We start from the raw sequence: 14,326 nt of genomic DNA, 5'->3' as shown, positions 1-14,326 counted from the left end.
TCCTTACCCAATTCCACTATTCATACTCCTTACTGAGGGTTGCAGGAAACCCTCCTGAACCAGCCATCTGAGGCATGTAGGGCTAGAGACTGCAGAGTGTAGGGGGAGGACTGAAATGTATGAAGCTCCCTTATCTATAACAGCAAAGGAAGAGGCTTAGGGACCACTTTCATTATAATAACTATCAAAAGAACCTTGCTCAGATTCCCTAATTCCCAACCTTTAAGGGATCTTATGATGTTGAAGGCAAACTTATGACTTGTATGCAAGAGATAATAGTTACTCTTGCTATAGCATGGCTATAGCATGGCAACAGGGTTCTTGCTTGGTTAAGGCCTCTCTGCTGTACAGACTCTGCTCATCCATGTATAGAATTGTTCTATGCCCCAGGTTTATTACACATGAGGTGAGAGGAATAACAAGGTCTCCACCCCAAGTCAGCTGTCCCAGAAGACTTTCCACGCTCACCCCTGTAATACCACCAGCAGTCTGGTTTTCTTGCGTATGTAGGCTGACTGGCGGGCGGAACGGTTCTGTTGGGCCTCCAGGGCACTGGAAAGGTATCTCTGGAAGTGGGCAGCATGAAAACATTCGGAGCTGTCCATGATTTGGCGGTACACCATCCACCTGGAAACATCAAACGTAATCTCAGGCTAGGGGCCACCTGATGGCCTGGCCCCATAGCCCATGATTCAAAAGTGATCAGTTCCCCCAGAGACATTCTGCCTAGGGAATTCATGCAGGAGAAAGAAATCCTGGCACCACAGAAGCAGAGGATACTGGCTGGACTGGGCTCAGTATCCTGAAACCATTATCACTGGGTCTTTTAACAGAAAACTCCTTCCCATGGGGAAAATGATTAGGTTAGTATATGACCAAGCCTTTGGAGGTGAGAGGCAGACATTTCTTAGAGAACCATGCAAAAAAATGATTTCAATTTGAGCTCAGTAATATTCTTGCTAAGAGTAAGAAACAGGCAGTGTAAAGAACTTAGAATGTTTATAGAACAAAAGCACTAGACCCGAGAAACTGTTTAACCTTTAGTACTTAATAAACGAGGTCCAATAGTTGCCTAGCATCTCTCTAAAACTTGCCTTCTTACCCCCCACCCTAAACCCTGTGGGCAATTTCAGTCTTCTCAATTCCTTTATGGCCTCCTGCAAGAGGCCCTACTTTGGGGGTAGACGGATTAGATATTAAATACCTGATTCAGTCAGCAGGGTTGTTTAGTAAATCTGACAGCCAAGGGGAAGTGACAAATGAATGATTTCCCCAGTTTCACCTGAGCCAACTAGTCAAAGCTGTACCTGATCTTATGCAGTTTCCTTATGGTCCTGGGAAACCACATGTGGGTAACTATATCCACCAGCTCTCAAATTCTTAAAACCATCATGGCCCTGACTTTCAAGGCTTACCAGGAGCTGCCCAGGCCTTTGCACTTGCTCTTTCTGCTACCACAGTGCTCTTCCCTCAGACGTCCACATGGCTTATTCCCTTATTTTTTTCATGTTTGGCTCAAATGTCACCTTCTCGGTGAGGTCTTCTCTGACCATCCAATTTAAAACTGCAATCCCACTCTCAGCCTTGTACTTCCTGTATCTTTTTCTGCTTTATTTTCTCTATAGCACTTTTCACTAGCTAATAGACTGTTTTCCTTATCTGGTTAATTGCTTGTTTTCCCAAACTAGACTGTAATCTCCTTGAGGGAGATTTTCTTATCTGTTTTGTTCATGGATGTATTCCTTCACGCCTAGAATAGTGCCAGGCATGCTGAAAGGGAGCAATGTGGTATGCTAAAGAGATGAATAACAACCATGCTAACAGCAGTCACACCAAAGGCCAGTACATGTCTAAGGTTACCCAGTGCCCTGGCAGGACCAGGCATAGAATCCCTTTTGCCAAAGCAAAGGCAACAGCCATACTAACCTGCCATATTCTTTATGTAGAGTGACCAGAAAAGCACAGAGTTCACTAGCGTGACAGCCTGGGAGACCAGTTACAATGCTGATAATTACCTACAAGAAAGAAAAGTCACATGGGTTTGCAATTCAATTGTATTGCATTGTGTAAGAAGTTTGGGAGCCAAGCTCTGTGGGTTTGAACTTCAGCACCACTACTCACTAGCTCTGTGACTCAGGCCAATAGGCCTTGTAGGGTGCAGGAAAAGGATTAACTTAACATATCAAAAGTATTCAGAATAGGGGCGGCGCCTGTGGCTCAGTCGGTAAGGCGCCGGCCCCATATACCATGGGTGACGGGTTCAAACCCGGCCCCGGCCAAACTGCAACCAAAAAATAGCCGGGCATTGTGGCAGGTGCCTGTAGTCCCAGCTACTTGGGAGGCTGAGGCAAGAGAATCGCTTAAGCCCAGGAGTTGGAGGTTGCTGTGAGCTGTGTGAGGCCACGGCACTCTACCGAGGGCCATAAAGTGAGACTCTGTCTCTACAAAAAAAAAAAGTATTCAGAATGGTACCAGGTACACAGCAAACACCATAGGAAATGTAGTGTTACTACTGAAATTTCTATACAGCAGGTTGTGAATAGATCAGTTAGAATACAATGCATTGAGATATAATCTAACTCCAGTAAAGTAAGATAAGGCCACATCACAAAATCCCAAAACCAGCGATGTTGGTGTGGATGTGGAGAAAAGGGAACACTTCTACACTGCTGGTAGGAATGCAAACTAATACGTTCCTTTTGGAAAGATGTTTGGAGAACACTTACAGATCTAAAAATAGACCTGCCATTCGATCCTACAATTCCTCTACTAAGTATATATCCAGAAGACCAAAAATCACATTATAACAAAGATATTTGTACCAGAATGTTTATTGCAGCCCAATTCATAATTGCTAAGTCATGGAAAAAGCCCAAGTGCCCATCGATCCATGAATGGATTAATAAATTGTGGTATATGTACACAATGGAGTATTATGCAGCCTTAAAGAAAGATGGAGACTTTACCTCTCTCATGTTTACATGGATGGAGCTGGAACATATTCTTCTTAGCAAAGTATCTCAAGAATGGAAGAAAAAGTATCCAATGTACTCAGCCCTACTATGAAACAAATTTATAGCTTTCATATGAAACCTATAACCCAATTATAGCCCAACAAAAATGGGGAAGGGGAGGGGAGAGGGGAGGAGGGGTAGAGGAAGGATAATCAGTGGGACCATACCTACAGTGCATCTTACAAGGGTACATGTGAAATGTACTAAATGTAGAATATAAATGTCTTAACCCAGTAACTAAGAAAATGCTGTGAAGGCTATGTTAACCAGTTTGATGGAAATATTTCAAATTGTATATAAAATCAGCATATTGTACCCCATGATTGCATTGATGTACACAGCTATGATTTAAGTTAAAAAAATACAATGCATTAAAAGGCCTACCAGAGACCAATGGCTTTGTAAAATAGACATTGGGGATATTTGCGACTTAACAGGAAACACTTCTTAGAAAATACTGGGCAGATAGGAGGTCCAGGAAGAAAATGTCAGGGATGTTTCTGCCTGGCTGCCTGTGCTCTCCAAGCTACACTGCCTGGGCTAAGTCAAAACTCACTGGGCATGGGAAACACTTCTGACTCTTGAGGAGTAGAAGAAAAGCCTGGCCAGACTGTCCTAACCTTATTACATAATAGCACAAAAACAGATCCCTGTTCAGGTAGATACTCCAAAGTAACTTAAAAGATTCACTGAAAAAGGGGTCAGGGTCATGCAGGAAAGGGGAGGAACTACGCAGTCACTAAAGAAGGTCTATGTGAATGGCATACATGGCAAGGGCTGCCATGTGTTTTATTTCACAGTACACAAGATTCACCAAGGCCCAGTTCTGGATAACTTATGTTCAAACTCAGCCTGGAGGCACTCACCACCTGAGCTGACTACATCGGCAGAGAGAAGATGGCTGTGGATTCCTCTTCTTTTGTGGGACGCAGAGGCTCTCCTGATCCCCTCTGACTAGGGCCTCTACTCTGTATCCTCTTCTGCCTCCTTTGTCAGTACTCCACATAATTAATATTTTGTCAATTCCTCCCATCCAGCTCTCCCCATTCAGCTAATTCCTTAGTACCCAGGTCTTAGCCCCTCAAATCACAGCACACCTGCATACAGCCAGACACATTCTTACTTTAAGGCCAGTCACAGAACACCTTTTAAATAAAATATAATAAGCAGGCAGGCATCTTCTGGCTTTTTATACTCTCAACAAAGGGGAAAAAATTATGCTTCTAATTGCTTCCAGCTTTTATTTCCTTTTGCAGCTGAGTTTTAGATTTGTATAGAAATAGACATGGCTCCAAAGAAACGGTGGGAGCAGATCAAGTGGAGGGAAGCCTAAGGCAGGAGTGGATTAAAATCTACTCTGGGGAAGACAATGTTTATAAAGTATCACCTTACCCTGGTGTTTCCAGCAAGGACCTAATAACACGGATGCCCTTCTCCTTATTGAGTGTGCCAACCACTGGCAGGTAAGTCCTTGTTACAACCAGGAAGAGCTGACAGGAAGAAAGCACTGAGCAAGAGTTTAAAAGACCTCAAGAGGCAAGGGAAGGGCAAGGCTGGCTGCCAGGATATTATTGCTGCCATGGGGCATGGCCAGGGTTAATGTAGACACCTGACACAATCACTGCATAGAGAGGGTTATGTGTCACTACATTAGTATTCAAGGAAGCGGAAAGTCTTATAAAAGGGACTCCACCTGAACCCTTTGTTAACTGACACAAAAGATCCAAAGGCAGGCTCACAGGATTATCTTCCCATGGATTCCCAGCACATTTGGTGAGCTCTTGTACCTTATCATTTTCTACTCTGTGAGTAGGGCTGATTTCAGCTGGCTGCAATAGGATAGGAAGATGGGTCCGCATCACAGGATCCCGACTAATGCTGCTGATGGCAAAATGCTGGAGAAACCTAAAAAAAACAAAGACAGTGCTATTATATTACATTACCAACCTTGCCTGAATGTGCCAAATCACACTGAACTCTTAATTGCTGAAAAATACACCTTAGAGATTTTTTCTCTGGAGAATAAAACTGCATACGAATGTCACCACTACCTTTTACAATGATCTCTAAGAACCTATAAAGAAAAAGGGGGCCAGGTCTGGTGTCTCATGCCTGCAACCCTAGCACTCTGAGAGGCCAAGATGGGCAGATCCTTGGAGCTCAGGAGGTCGAGACCAGCCTGAGCAAACACAAGACCCCAACACTAATAAAAATAGAAAAAATAGGTATCGTGACAGGTGCCTGTAATCTCAGCTATTTGGGAGACTGAAAGAAGAGGATCATTTGAGCCTGTAAGTTTGAGGCTGCTGGTGAGCTAGGCTGATACCATGGTACTCTATCCTGGACAACAGAGTTAGACTCTGTCAAAGAAATAAAGAAAGACAGAAAAAGAAAAAATCAAGAAAGAAAAGAAGGAAGGAGGAACTCAGGAAGTATGTCTGAAAAGTCAGAACATTAACAAAAAACCAAGGAGGCTGAGGCAGAAGGATTGCTTGAGCCCAAGAGTTTGAGGTTGTGGTGAGCCACGATGATGCACTCTACCCAGAGCAACAGAGACTCTGCATCCAAAAAAGAAAAAAAGAAAAAGAGAGAAACCAGAGCTCACCAGTCCAGCTCTGGGAGTTTGGCTGAGAGCAGCTTCAGAGAACTCCACTTCTCCCCAGCAGGATGGCTCAGGGCACTGAAGAGCTTCTGTGCACTGGAGTGTCTAAGATATCAAAAGCTTATAGATTAGAATTCCCTCTCCCTGCAGCACACACACTTCACACAACTCATTCTGATGTTTTCAAGGCACAGTCCAGTGACAGAGTCAGCTCTTCTAAGACAAACATCTCTGTGACTTAAAGAAATCATGCATGAATCCATGATGGCTAGTATGCCACACAGGCAGGAGGGCCTAAGACCCCTTGACAAACTATGGATTTTTGATTCTTGGTGGATTTTATCTCTCTTGCTTTTTCTTTCCCCAAGGGCACCAGCTACCTCTAAGTTGGCAGCACTGAAATGACTGTGCCGGCCCTTTCAGAAGCCAGGACCCCTGTGTTACATAACACTAGGCATCCTGCAGAGACAACACACCCACAAGCTTAGGGAAGCAAGCACAAACACTGAAGGCAGCCACTTACAATTTCTTTTGTTCTACAGATAATCCATCTTCCTGGATCACTTTTAAAGAGAGCCCTGAGTTATCCTGCTGTTGCCAGGGGGAGAAGACCTAAACAAAACAGAATTTGAGCAAAGAACACTTTAAACCCAACAACAGGATATGGAACCCACATGGGGATTTGATGGTTGTTGAAAAGTTAAGACTGTCAGTGCAGAGAAAAACCACTATAACAAACAAGTTTGCTTCAAAAATAGAGGCCTGAAGCAATTCTGTTCTGTGTTTTTTAAAATGTCTTTCTGGGTTCCTCTCCTCAGGGGATTCTGACCCTTCAGAGCTCAGGAAGTATGAAGGAAGGTGTCGGGTGACACTGTTCCGGTTCCCTGGTGATGGGGCAGACAGACAGGAGTAGTTCAAATAACTCCTGCCTGGAGACCAGGGGGTGGCTACAGGGAATTCAAAGGGCTGTCTCTATTTTCCAGATCAGAGAGAAAAACACAAGGAGGTAAGAAGGCCTAGGAGGCAGTCCAGGGGAGACACTATGCAGCTACAGTCAGTTTCTTCTCTCTTCCATGTTCTCAGAATCTGTCATAGGGAGGGACAGTGTCACCTCACAAACTGCATCAATCACACCTTTTCAAGAATTCCCACCAGTCCTGAGGCTGGCCCTAAGTTTAACTTGGGCTATCGCTTGGTCTCTAAGTGGGTTTTATAATTAATTCTTGGTAAGCTCCTTCTCTTGTAAACCCGTGCTGAGCATCTATAATGTACAGCTTGCCAGGCACCACCATTCACAAGGACAGGGACTGTGACCCACAGGGACAGAGAAAACAGGTGGGGCAAAGAACTCTACTCCAGTAGGTAGAACCCAACAATTTAATAAAGTAACTAAAGGGGAAATAAAACTAATTAAGATTTAAAAAGAACAAAGCAGATTTTTCTTTTCTTTTTTTTTTTTTTTGTAGAGACAGAGTCTCACTTTATGGCCCTCGGTAGAGTGCCATGGCCTCACACAGCTCACAGCAACCTCCAACTCCTGAGCTTAAGCGATTCTCTTGCCTCAGCCTCCCGAGTAGCTGGGACTACAGGCGCCCGCCACAACGCCCAGCTATTTTTTGGTTGCAGTTCAGCCGGAGCCGGGTTTGAACCTGTCACCCTCGGTATATGGGGCCGGTGCCTTACCAACTGAGCCACAGGCGCCGCCCAAAGCAGATTTTTCTTAAAGGTTAAAAAGCCTTTTGTGGCTTGGCGCCTGTGGCTCACGTGGCTAAGGCACCAGCCACATACACCTGAGCTGGCAGGTTCGAATCCAGCCTGGGCCCGCCAAACAGCAATGATGGCTGCAACCGAAAAATAACGGGGCGTTATGGTTGGGCGCCTGTAGTCCCAGCTACTTGGGAGGTGGAGGCAGGAAAATCGCTTGAGCCCAGGAATTGGAGGTTGCTGTGAGCTGTGATATCACAGCACTCTACCCAGGGTGATAGCTTGAGGCTCTGTCTCAAAAAAGAAAAAAGCCTTTTGTTCAGTTTCTTTTCTTTTTTTTTTTTTTGAGATAGAGTTTCAAGCTGTTGCCCTGGGTAGAGTGCCGTGGCATCACAGCTCACAGCAACCTCCAAATCCTGGGCTCAAGTGATTCTCCCGTCTCCGCCTCCCAAGCAGCTGGGACTACAGGTGCCCGCCACAACACCCGGCTAATTTTTAATTGTAATTGTCATTCTTGTTTGGCAGGCTGGGCTGGATTCAAACCCTCCAGCTCTGGTGCATGTGGCTGGCACCTTAGCTGCTTGAGCTACAGGTGCCGAGCCATTTTGTTCAGTTTCTTTAGGGTTTCACCCCTCACTGCCAAGAGCACCATTCTAGAACCCAAAGGAATTAGAAGCACTCACCCCACCAGCCAACTCTCCCTCTCATCATCTCACTGTTAGCTCTAAGGTACTGCCTTACCATCTAAATTGCTAGAAAGAGGGAAAAAAAAAATGTAGTAGCTGGTTTGTTGAATAATGACTGATGTTACCTCTGAGTAAAATGCTTGGTATATCTTTGATTTGGGGAAAAGGGTAATCATCAGAAAATTGCTTGATCCATGGAAATGAACTGGGAGATGAGGAAGCAAGGAGCTTTTGAAGTCTATGAGAAGGGCAGCAACGATACTGGTGGAATCCTAAAGAGAAAAAGAGGAGGCATCAGTGAGAAGAGCTATTTGTTATGATTCTAGCCCTTTGCAACTACTTGGCAGAACACGTAGGATCAATTTCAGTGCAATTATTTTCACATAGGAGATATAGGAAGTACCAGAATTTTTTTCCCTAAGCTAAAATGTCATCTCAAAATTCCTTGTAGGGTATTAATCCTTTATCAGTTATATCATTTATTACTATTTTCCCCTATGCTGCAGGTTGTCTTTTCACCCACTTGATAGTGTCTTTTGATACACAGAATTTTAAAATTTTGATCAAGTCCAATTTATAGATTTTTCTTTTGTTATCTGTGCTTTTGATTGCCATATCCAAGAAATCATTGCTAAATCTAATGTCACTAAAATTTTTCCTTATGCATTCTTCTAGGAGTTTTATCATTTTAGCTCTGATGTTTAGGTTTTTTGATCCACTTTGAGTTAATTTTCTTACTTTGGAATATTTTATTCATCTTCTTAGACTCACCAAGAAATAAGTTTCTTTGCTTAAAACAAATCAAGTAAACTGGGATAAGTAGATGACTAATTAATTTCATTTATCAAGTAGGAAATCCCATTAAATTATTTTAATGTGCATGATTATGCTACTGAAACCCCTTGGGATAATACAGGAACACAAACATCAATTAATTACCTAATAGCAACCCACAGACCTCTCTCTGCACATGGATAGTCCTATTGTGGCCAGGAAAGCAACCTGTATGCCCAGAACTTGAGACTCCAGATTTAAAACCCTATGGCTAGTCATGATATATTTTTTTTTTTTCTTTAGGGACGATTTCTATTTTACTACCAGACCTGGGTTGGAAACTAAAGACTGCTATTCTTTCTTAGGATCTCTTCCTTAGGTGCACATTAAAAGTATAAGTTGGCTGGGTGTGGTAGCTCAACACCTATAATCCTAGCACTCTGGGAGGCTGATGTGGGTCAATCACTTGTGCTCAGGAGTTCGAGATCAGCCTGAGGAAAAGTAAGATCCCATCTTTACTGAAAGTAGAAAAAATTAGCTGGGCACTGTGATGGGTACCTGTAATCTCAGCTACTTGGGTAGCTGGGGCATGAGGATCACTTGAGTCCAAGAGTTTGAGGATGTTGTAAGCTACGACGCTGGGGCACTCTACCCAGGGTGACAGAGTGAGATTCAGTCTGGTGTCACACAGTGTTGTTGTCAGACATCTGAGGTCCTGATGGAGGCAGGTCTTTCAGGTGAAGTCATCTGAATACTGCAGACTATGTGCCTGCCACTATTTTGAGACAGGTGAAAGATGCCTTACTTTCAAGTCATCCCGCACGTGTTCAGAGCTCTGCAAAGTGCAGCATCCCCATCAGAGGCCGCAGGGGAAAGGGGACAGTTAATTTTTTGCACGTGGCTAGCCAGTTTTCTCAGCACTATATATTACAAAGACTCTTTCAGACATTAGTTTTGGTACTCTCATCAAAAATGATTTGATGCAAGGGTTTATTTCAGCGATTCTATTACAGTGGTCTGTATATCTGACCTTATTCCAGGACCACAATGTAGGTTACTGTAGATTTGTAGTAAGTTTTTTTTTTTTTTTTGGAGACAGAGTCTCACTATGTGGTATCACAGCTCACAGCAACCTCTAACTCTTGGGCTTAAGTGATTCTCTTGCCTCAGCCTCCTGAGTAGCTGGGACTACAGGTGCCCACCACAATGCCTGGCTATTTTTCTTTTGTTGCAGTTGTCATTGTTATTTAGCTGGTCCGGGCTGGGTTCAAACCCAGCAACTTTGGTGTATCTGGCTGGCGGCGTAACCACTGTGCCATGAGTGCCAAGCTGTAGTAAGTTTTTAAATAAGAAAGTGTGAGCCTTCCACCTTTGTTTTATTTTTTCAAGACTGTTTTGACTGAGCCGTGCATGGGTCATACCTATAATCCTAAAACTTTGGGAGGCCAAGGCAGGTGGATTGCTTGAACTCACAAGTTTAAGACCAGCCTGAGCAAGAACAAGACCTCGTCTCTACTAAAATTAAGACTGAGGCAAAAGGATCCCTTGAGCTCAGGAGTTTGAAGTTGCTGTGAGCTATGTCACCATAGCACTCTATTGACTCTTATCTCACTTTGACTAATCAGGGTCACCTGAGATTCCATATGAATTTTAAGATGGGTTTTCTATTTTTACAAAAACTGCCATTTGGATTTTCATAAAGATTGTATTGACTCTATAGATTACATTGGGTAGTATTATTGTCTTAAATGTATTAAGACTTCTGATCCATGAACATGGATATCTTTCCATTCATTTAGGTTACCTTTAATATTTCTTTTTGTGTGTGTGTGTGTGTGTGTGTGTTTTTTGGCCGGGGCTGGGTTTGAACCCGCCACCTCCGGCATATGGGACTGGCACCCTACTCCTTGAGCCATAGGCGCCGCCCTACCTTTAATATTTCAAAAAAGTTTTATAGTTGGTACAGTGTACAAGTCTTTCACATTCTCAGTTAAATTCATACCTTAGTATTTTATTCTTTTTTTTTTTTTGAGACAGAGTCTCACTTTCTTGCCCTCGGTAGAATGCTGTGGCTCATAGCTCACAGCAACCTCAAACTCTTAAGGATCGAGTAATTCTCTTTGCCTCAGCCTCCCAAGTAACTTGAGACTACAGGTGCCCACCGCAATGCCTGGCTATTTTTTTTTTTTTTTGTAGAAACAGAGTCTCACTTTATGGCCCTCGGTAGAGTGCCATGGCATCACACAGCTCACAGCAACCTCCAACTCCTAGGCTCAAGCGACTCTCCTGCCTCAGCCTCCCGAGTAGCTGGGACTACAGGCACCCGCCAAAACGCCCAGCTATTTTTTGGTTGCAGTTCAGCCGGGGCTGGGTTTGAACCTGCCACCCTCAGTATATGGGGCCGGCGCCTTACCGACTGGGCCACAGGTGCCGCCCATGCCTGGCTATTTTTAAAGACAGGGTCTCGCTCTTGTTCAGGCTGGTCTCAAACATCTGAGCTCAAGCAGTGAGCTTTGGCCTCCCAGAGTGCTAGGATTACAGATCTGAGCCACTGCGCCCAGATTTTTTTTTTTTTTTTTTTGAGACAGAGTCTCACTCTGTCACCCTGGCATCAGCTCCAGTAACCTCAAACTCTTGGGCTCAAGAAATCCTCTTGCCGCAGGCTCCCAAGTAGCTGGTACAACAGCCACCCACCATGTTGCATGGGTAGTTTTTCTATTTTTAGTAGAGATGAGGTCTTGCTCTTGCTTAGGCTAGACTTAAACTCCTGAGCTCAAGCAGTCCATCTACCTCAGCCTCCCAGAGTTCTAGGATTACAGATGTCAACCACCTCGCCCAGCCTAGTAATTTATTCTTGACACTACTGTAAACTGAATTGCTTTCTTCTTCTTCTTTTTTTTTTTTACCTTGAGTCAGAGTCTCAAGCTATTGCTCTGGGTCAAGTGCCATGGCGTCATAGCTCATAGTAACCTCCAACTCTTGGGCTCAAGTGATCCTCTTGACTCAGTTTTTCTATTTTTTTAGTAGAGACAGGGTCTTGCTTTTGCTCAGGCTGGTGTCGAACTCCTGAGCTCAAGCAATCCACCCGCCTCAGCCGCCCAGAGTGCTAGGAATACAGGCGTGAGCCACCTTGCCCAGCCTGGAATTGCTTTCTTAATATCATTTTCAGTTTGTTCATTATATAGAAATGTAACAGATTTTTATATGTTGATTTTGTATCCTGCAACTTTGGTGAATTAGTTTAATGGTTTTTCTGGCAGAATTATTATGGTTTTTACATGTAAGAACAAGTCATCTATGAGCAGATACAATTTTATTCTTTGTTTCCAATTTGGATGTTTTTTTGTTTCTCCTTCCTGCCTAACTGCTCTGGCTTGAACTTGCAATACTATGTTGAATAGTAGTGGCAAAAGCTGGCATCCTGGTCTTGCTTCTAATAAGGGGAAAGCATTTGATTTCTTTTCATTGACTTGCCTTTTTTTTTTTTCCTGAAAAGGCTCCAGCAATGAGCATGTACTGCCTTTATTAAGAAACTCTCAACAGCTGAGCCCAGGAGTCTTGCCTCTTTTATATTGTGGAAAGTCATGTTTATTACTGTGGTGCCATATCGTGGTTTGTTTTTTTTTTAAGACAATTTTTTTTTTTTTTTGGTAGAGACAGAGTTTTACTTTATTGCCCTCGGTAGAGTGCCATGGCATCACACAGCTCACAGCAACCTCCAACTCCTGGGCTTAGGCGATTCTCCTGCCTCAGCCTCCTGAGTAGCTGGGACTACAGGCGCCTGCCACAACGCCCGGCTATTTTTTTGTTGCAGTTTGGCCGGGGCTGGGTTTGAACCCGCCACCCTCGGCATATGGGGCCGGCGCCCTGCTCACTGAGCCACAGGCGCCCCCCATATCATGTTTTAAAAACTTAATTTACCTGGCTTGGCGCCCATAGCTCAGTGAGTAGGGCATCAGCCAGATATAAGGAAGCTGGCATGTTCAAGCCCCGCCTGGGCCTGCTAAATAATAATGACAACAACAACAACAACACAAAAGTAGCCAGGCATTGTGGCGGGCGCCTGTAGTCCCAGCTACTCAGGAGGCTGAGGCAAGAGAATACTTCTTAAGCCACTCTTCTGAGGGCGACATAGTGAGCTATTGCCCCCCGCCCACCCCCCAAAATTAATTTACCATTATCATCTGCTATGTTATTACATAATATCTGTAAACATTTCCAGTTACTGCACTCTACCTCCCTCTAAGGCCACACCTATGGCTAGACATTTACATTAGCTATTCTAGTTCTCCTCTGGCAACAGTTCCTTTTGTTTGTTTGCTTTTTGCTTATTTCCTGTTACACGCGGCAGCAAAAGGGTGTTTTATTTTTATTTTTTTTATTTCAAATTAACATAAAGGCATGCAAAGTTTTAGGCTGTATTATTCTCACTTCCAAGGTAAAGTTCAAGTTGTAGAAGAGCTCCTCACCTAGGGGGCGTGCTAAACATCAGAAGAGGCTGTTTTTGATATGCTTCCCTGTATTTGTTAAGTAGCCTCATGTTCTCTGAACACCCTGGACGTAAAACTCCATATGCGCATGTTAAAAAAGATAAAGCTCTTTGTAAAAAAAAGCTCATTTGTTTTAATTAGCACATTTTTTTCCTCAATTTATTTTTTGCCTTTTAATTCTAATTTTGAAATACTTAAAAAAACATGTTTAGCTAAGTGCGGTAGCTTCCAACTGGCCTGTGATCCTAACAGTCTGGGAGGCTGAGGCAGGTGGATTGCTTGAGCTCATAAGTTTGAGACCAGTCTAAGCAAAAGAGACACTCCATGTCTATTAAAAATAGAAAAACTAGGGCAGCGCCTGTGGCTCAGTCGGTAAGGCGCTGGCCCCATATACCAAGGGTGGCGGGTTCAAACCCAGCCCCGGCCAAACTGCAACCAAAAAATAGCCGGGCGTCGTGGCGGGCGCCTGTAGTCCCAGCTGCTCGGGAGACTGAGGCAAGAGAATTGCTTAAGCCCAGGAGTTGGAGGTTGCTGTGAGCTGTGTGAGGCCACAGCACTGTACAGAGGGCCATAAAGTGAGACTCTGTCTCTACAAAAAAAAAAAAAAAAAAAGAGAAACTAGCATGGTGTGTCATTGCAGGTGCCTGTAATTCCAGTTACTTGGGAGGCTAAGGCAAGAGGATCCCTTGAGCCCAAGAGTTTGAAGTTGCTATGAGCTATGATGATGCCATGGCACTCTACCCAGGGCGACAGAGTGAGATTGTCTCAAAAAAAAAAAAAATTGGGGTGGCACCTGTGGCTCAGTGAGTAGGGCGCCAGCCCCATATACCGAGGGTAGAGGGTTCAAACCCGGCCTCGGCCAAAAACCGCAACCAAAAAATAGCCGGGCGTTGTGGCGGGCGCCTGTAGTCCCAGCTGCTCTGGAGGCTGAGGCAGGAGAATCGCTTAAGCCCAAGAGCTGGAGGTTGCTGTGAGCTGTGTGAGGCCACGGCACTCTACCGAGGGCCATAAAGTGAGACTCTGTCTCTACAAAAAAAAAAGTAATAAAAAAAAAAA

At 44.1% G+C, this 14,326-nt stretch overlaps 1 protein-coding gene across 3 annotated transcripts in view; it reads right to left on the bottom strand.

The window, feature by feature from the left end:
* DNAAF9 (dynein axonemal assembly factor 9) overlaps nt 1-14,326 on the bottom strand; it is a 171,709-nt gene that overhangs the window by 36,634 nt on the left and 120,749 nt on the right. For all 3 annotated transcript variants that reach the window (XM_053573869.1, XM_053573870.1, XM_053573871.1), the window contains exons 22-27: nt 8,132-8,278; nt 6,140-6,228; nt 5,620-5,721; nt 4,802-4,919; nt 1,927-2,015; nt 469-627 (exon numbers count right to left, since the gene is read on the bottom strand). In XM_053573869.1, the coding sequence (XP_053429844.1) occupies nt 469-627; nt 1,927-2,015; nt 4,802-4,919; nt 5,620-5,721; nt 6,140-6,228; nt 8,132-8,278 (704 nt within the window). The remainder of the gene's footprint in view (nt 1-468; nt 628-1,926; nt 2,016-4,801; nt 4,920-5,619; nt 5,722-6,139; nt 6,229-8,131; nt 8,279-14,326) is intronic.

The sequence above is a fragment of the Nycticebus coucang genome, chromosome 21 (assembly GCF_027406575.1).
Source record: "Nycticebus coucang isolate mNycCou1 chromosome 21, mNycCou1.pri, whole genome shotgun sequence".
Lineage (NCBI taxonomy): Eukaryota > Metazoa > Chordata > Mammalia > Primates > Lorisidae > Nycticebus > Nycticebus coucang.
Note: the sequence above shows the minus strand (reverse complement) of the source record. Positions and strands in the feature narration are given on the sequence as shown.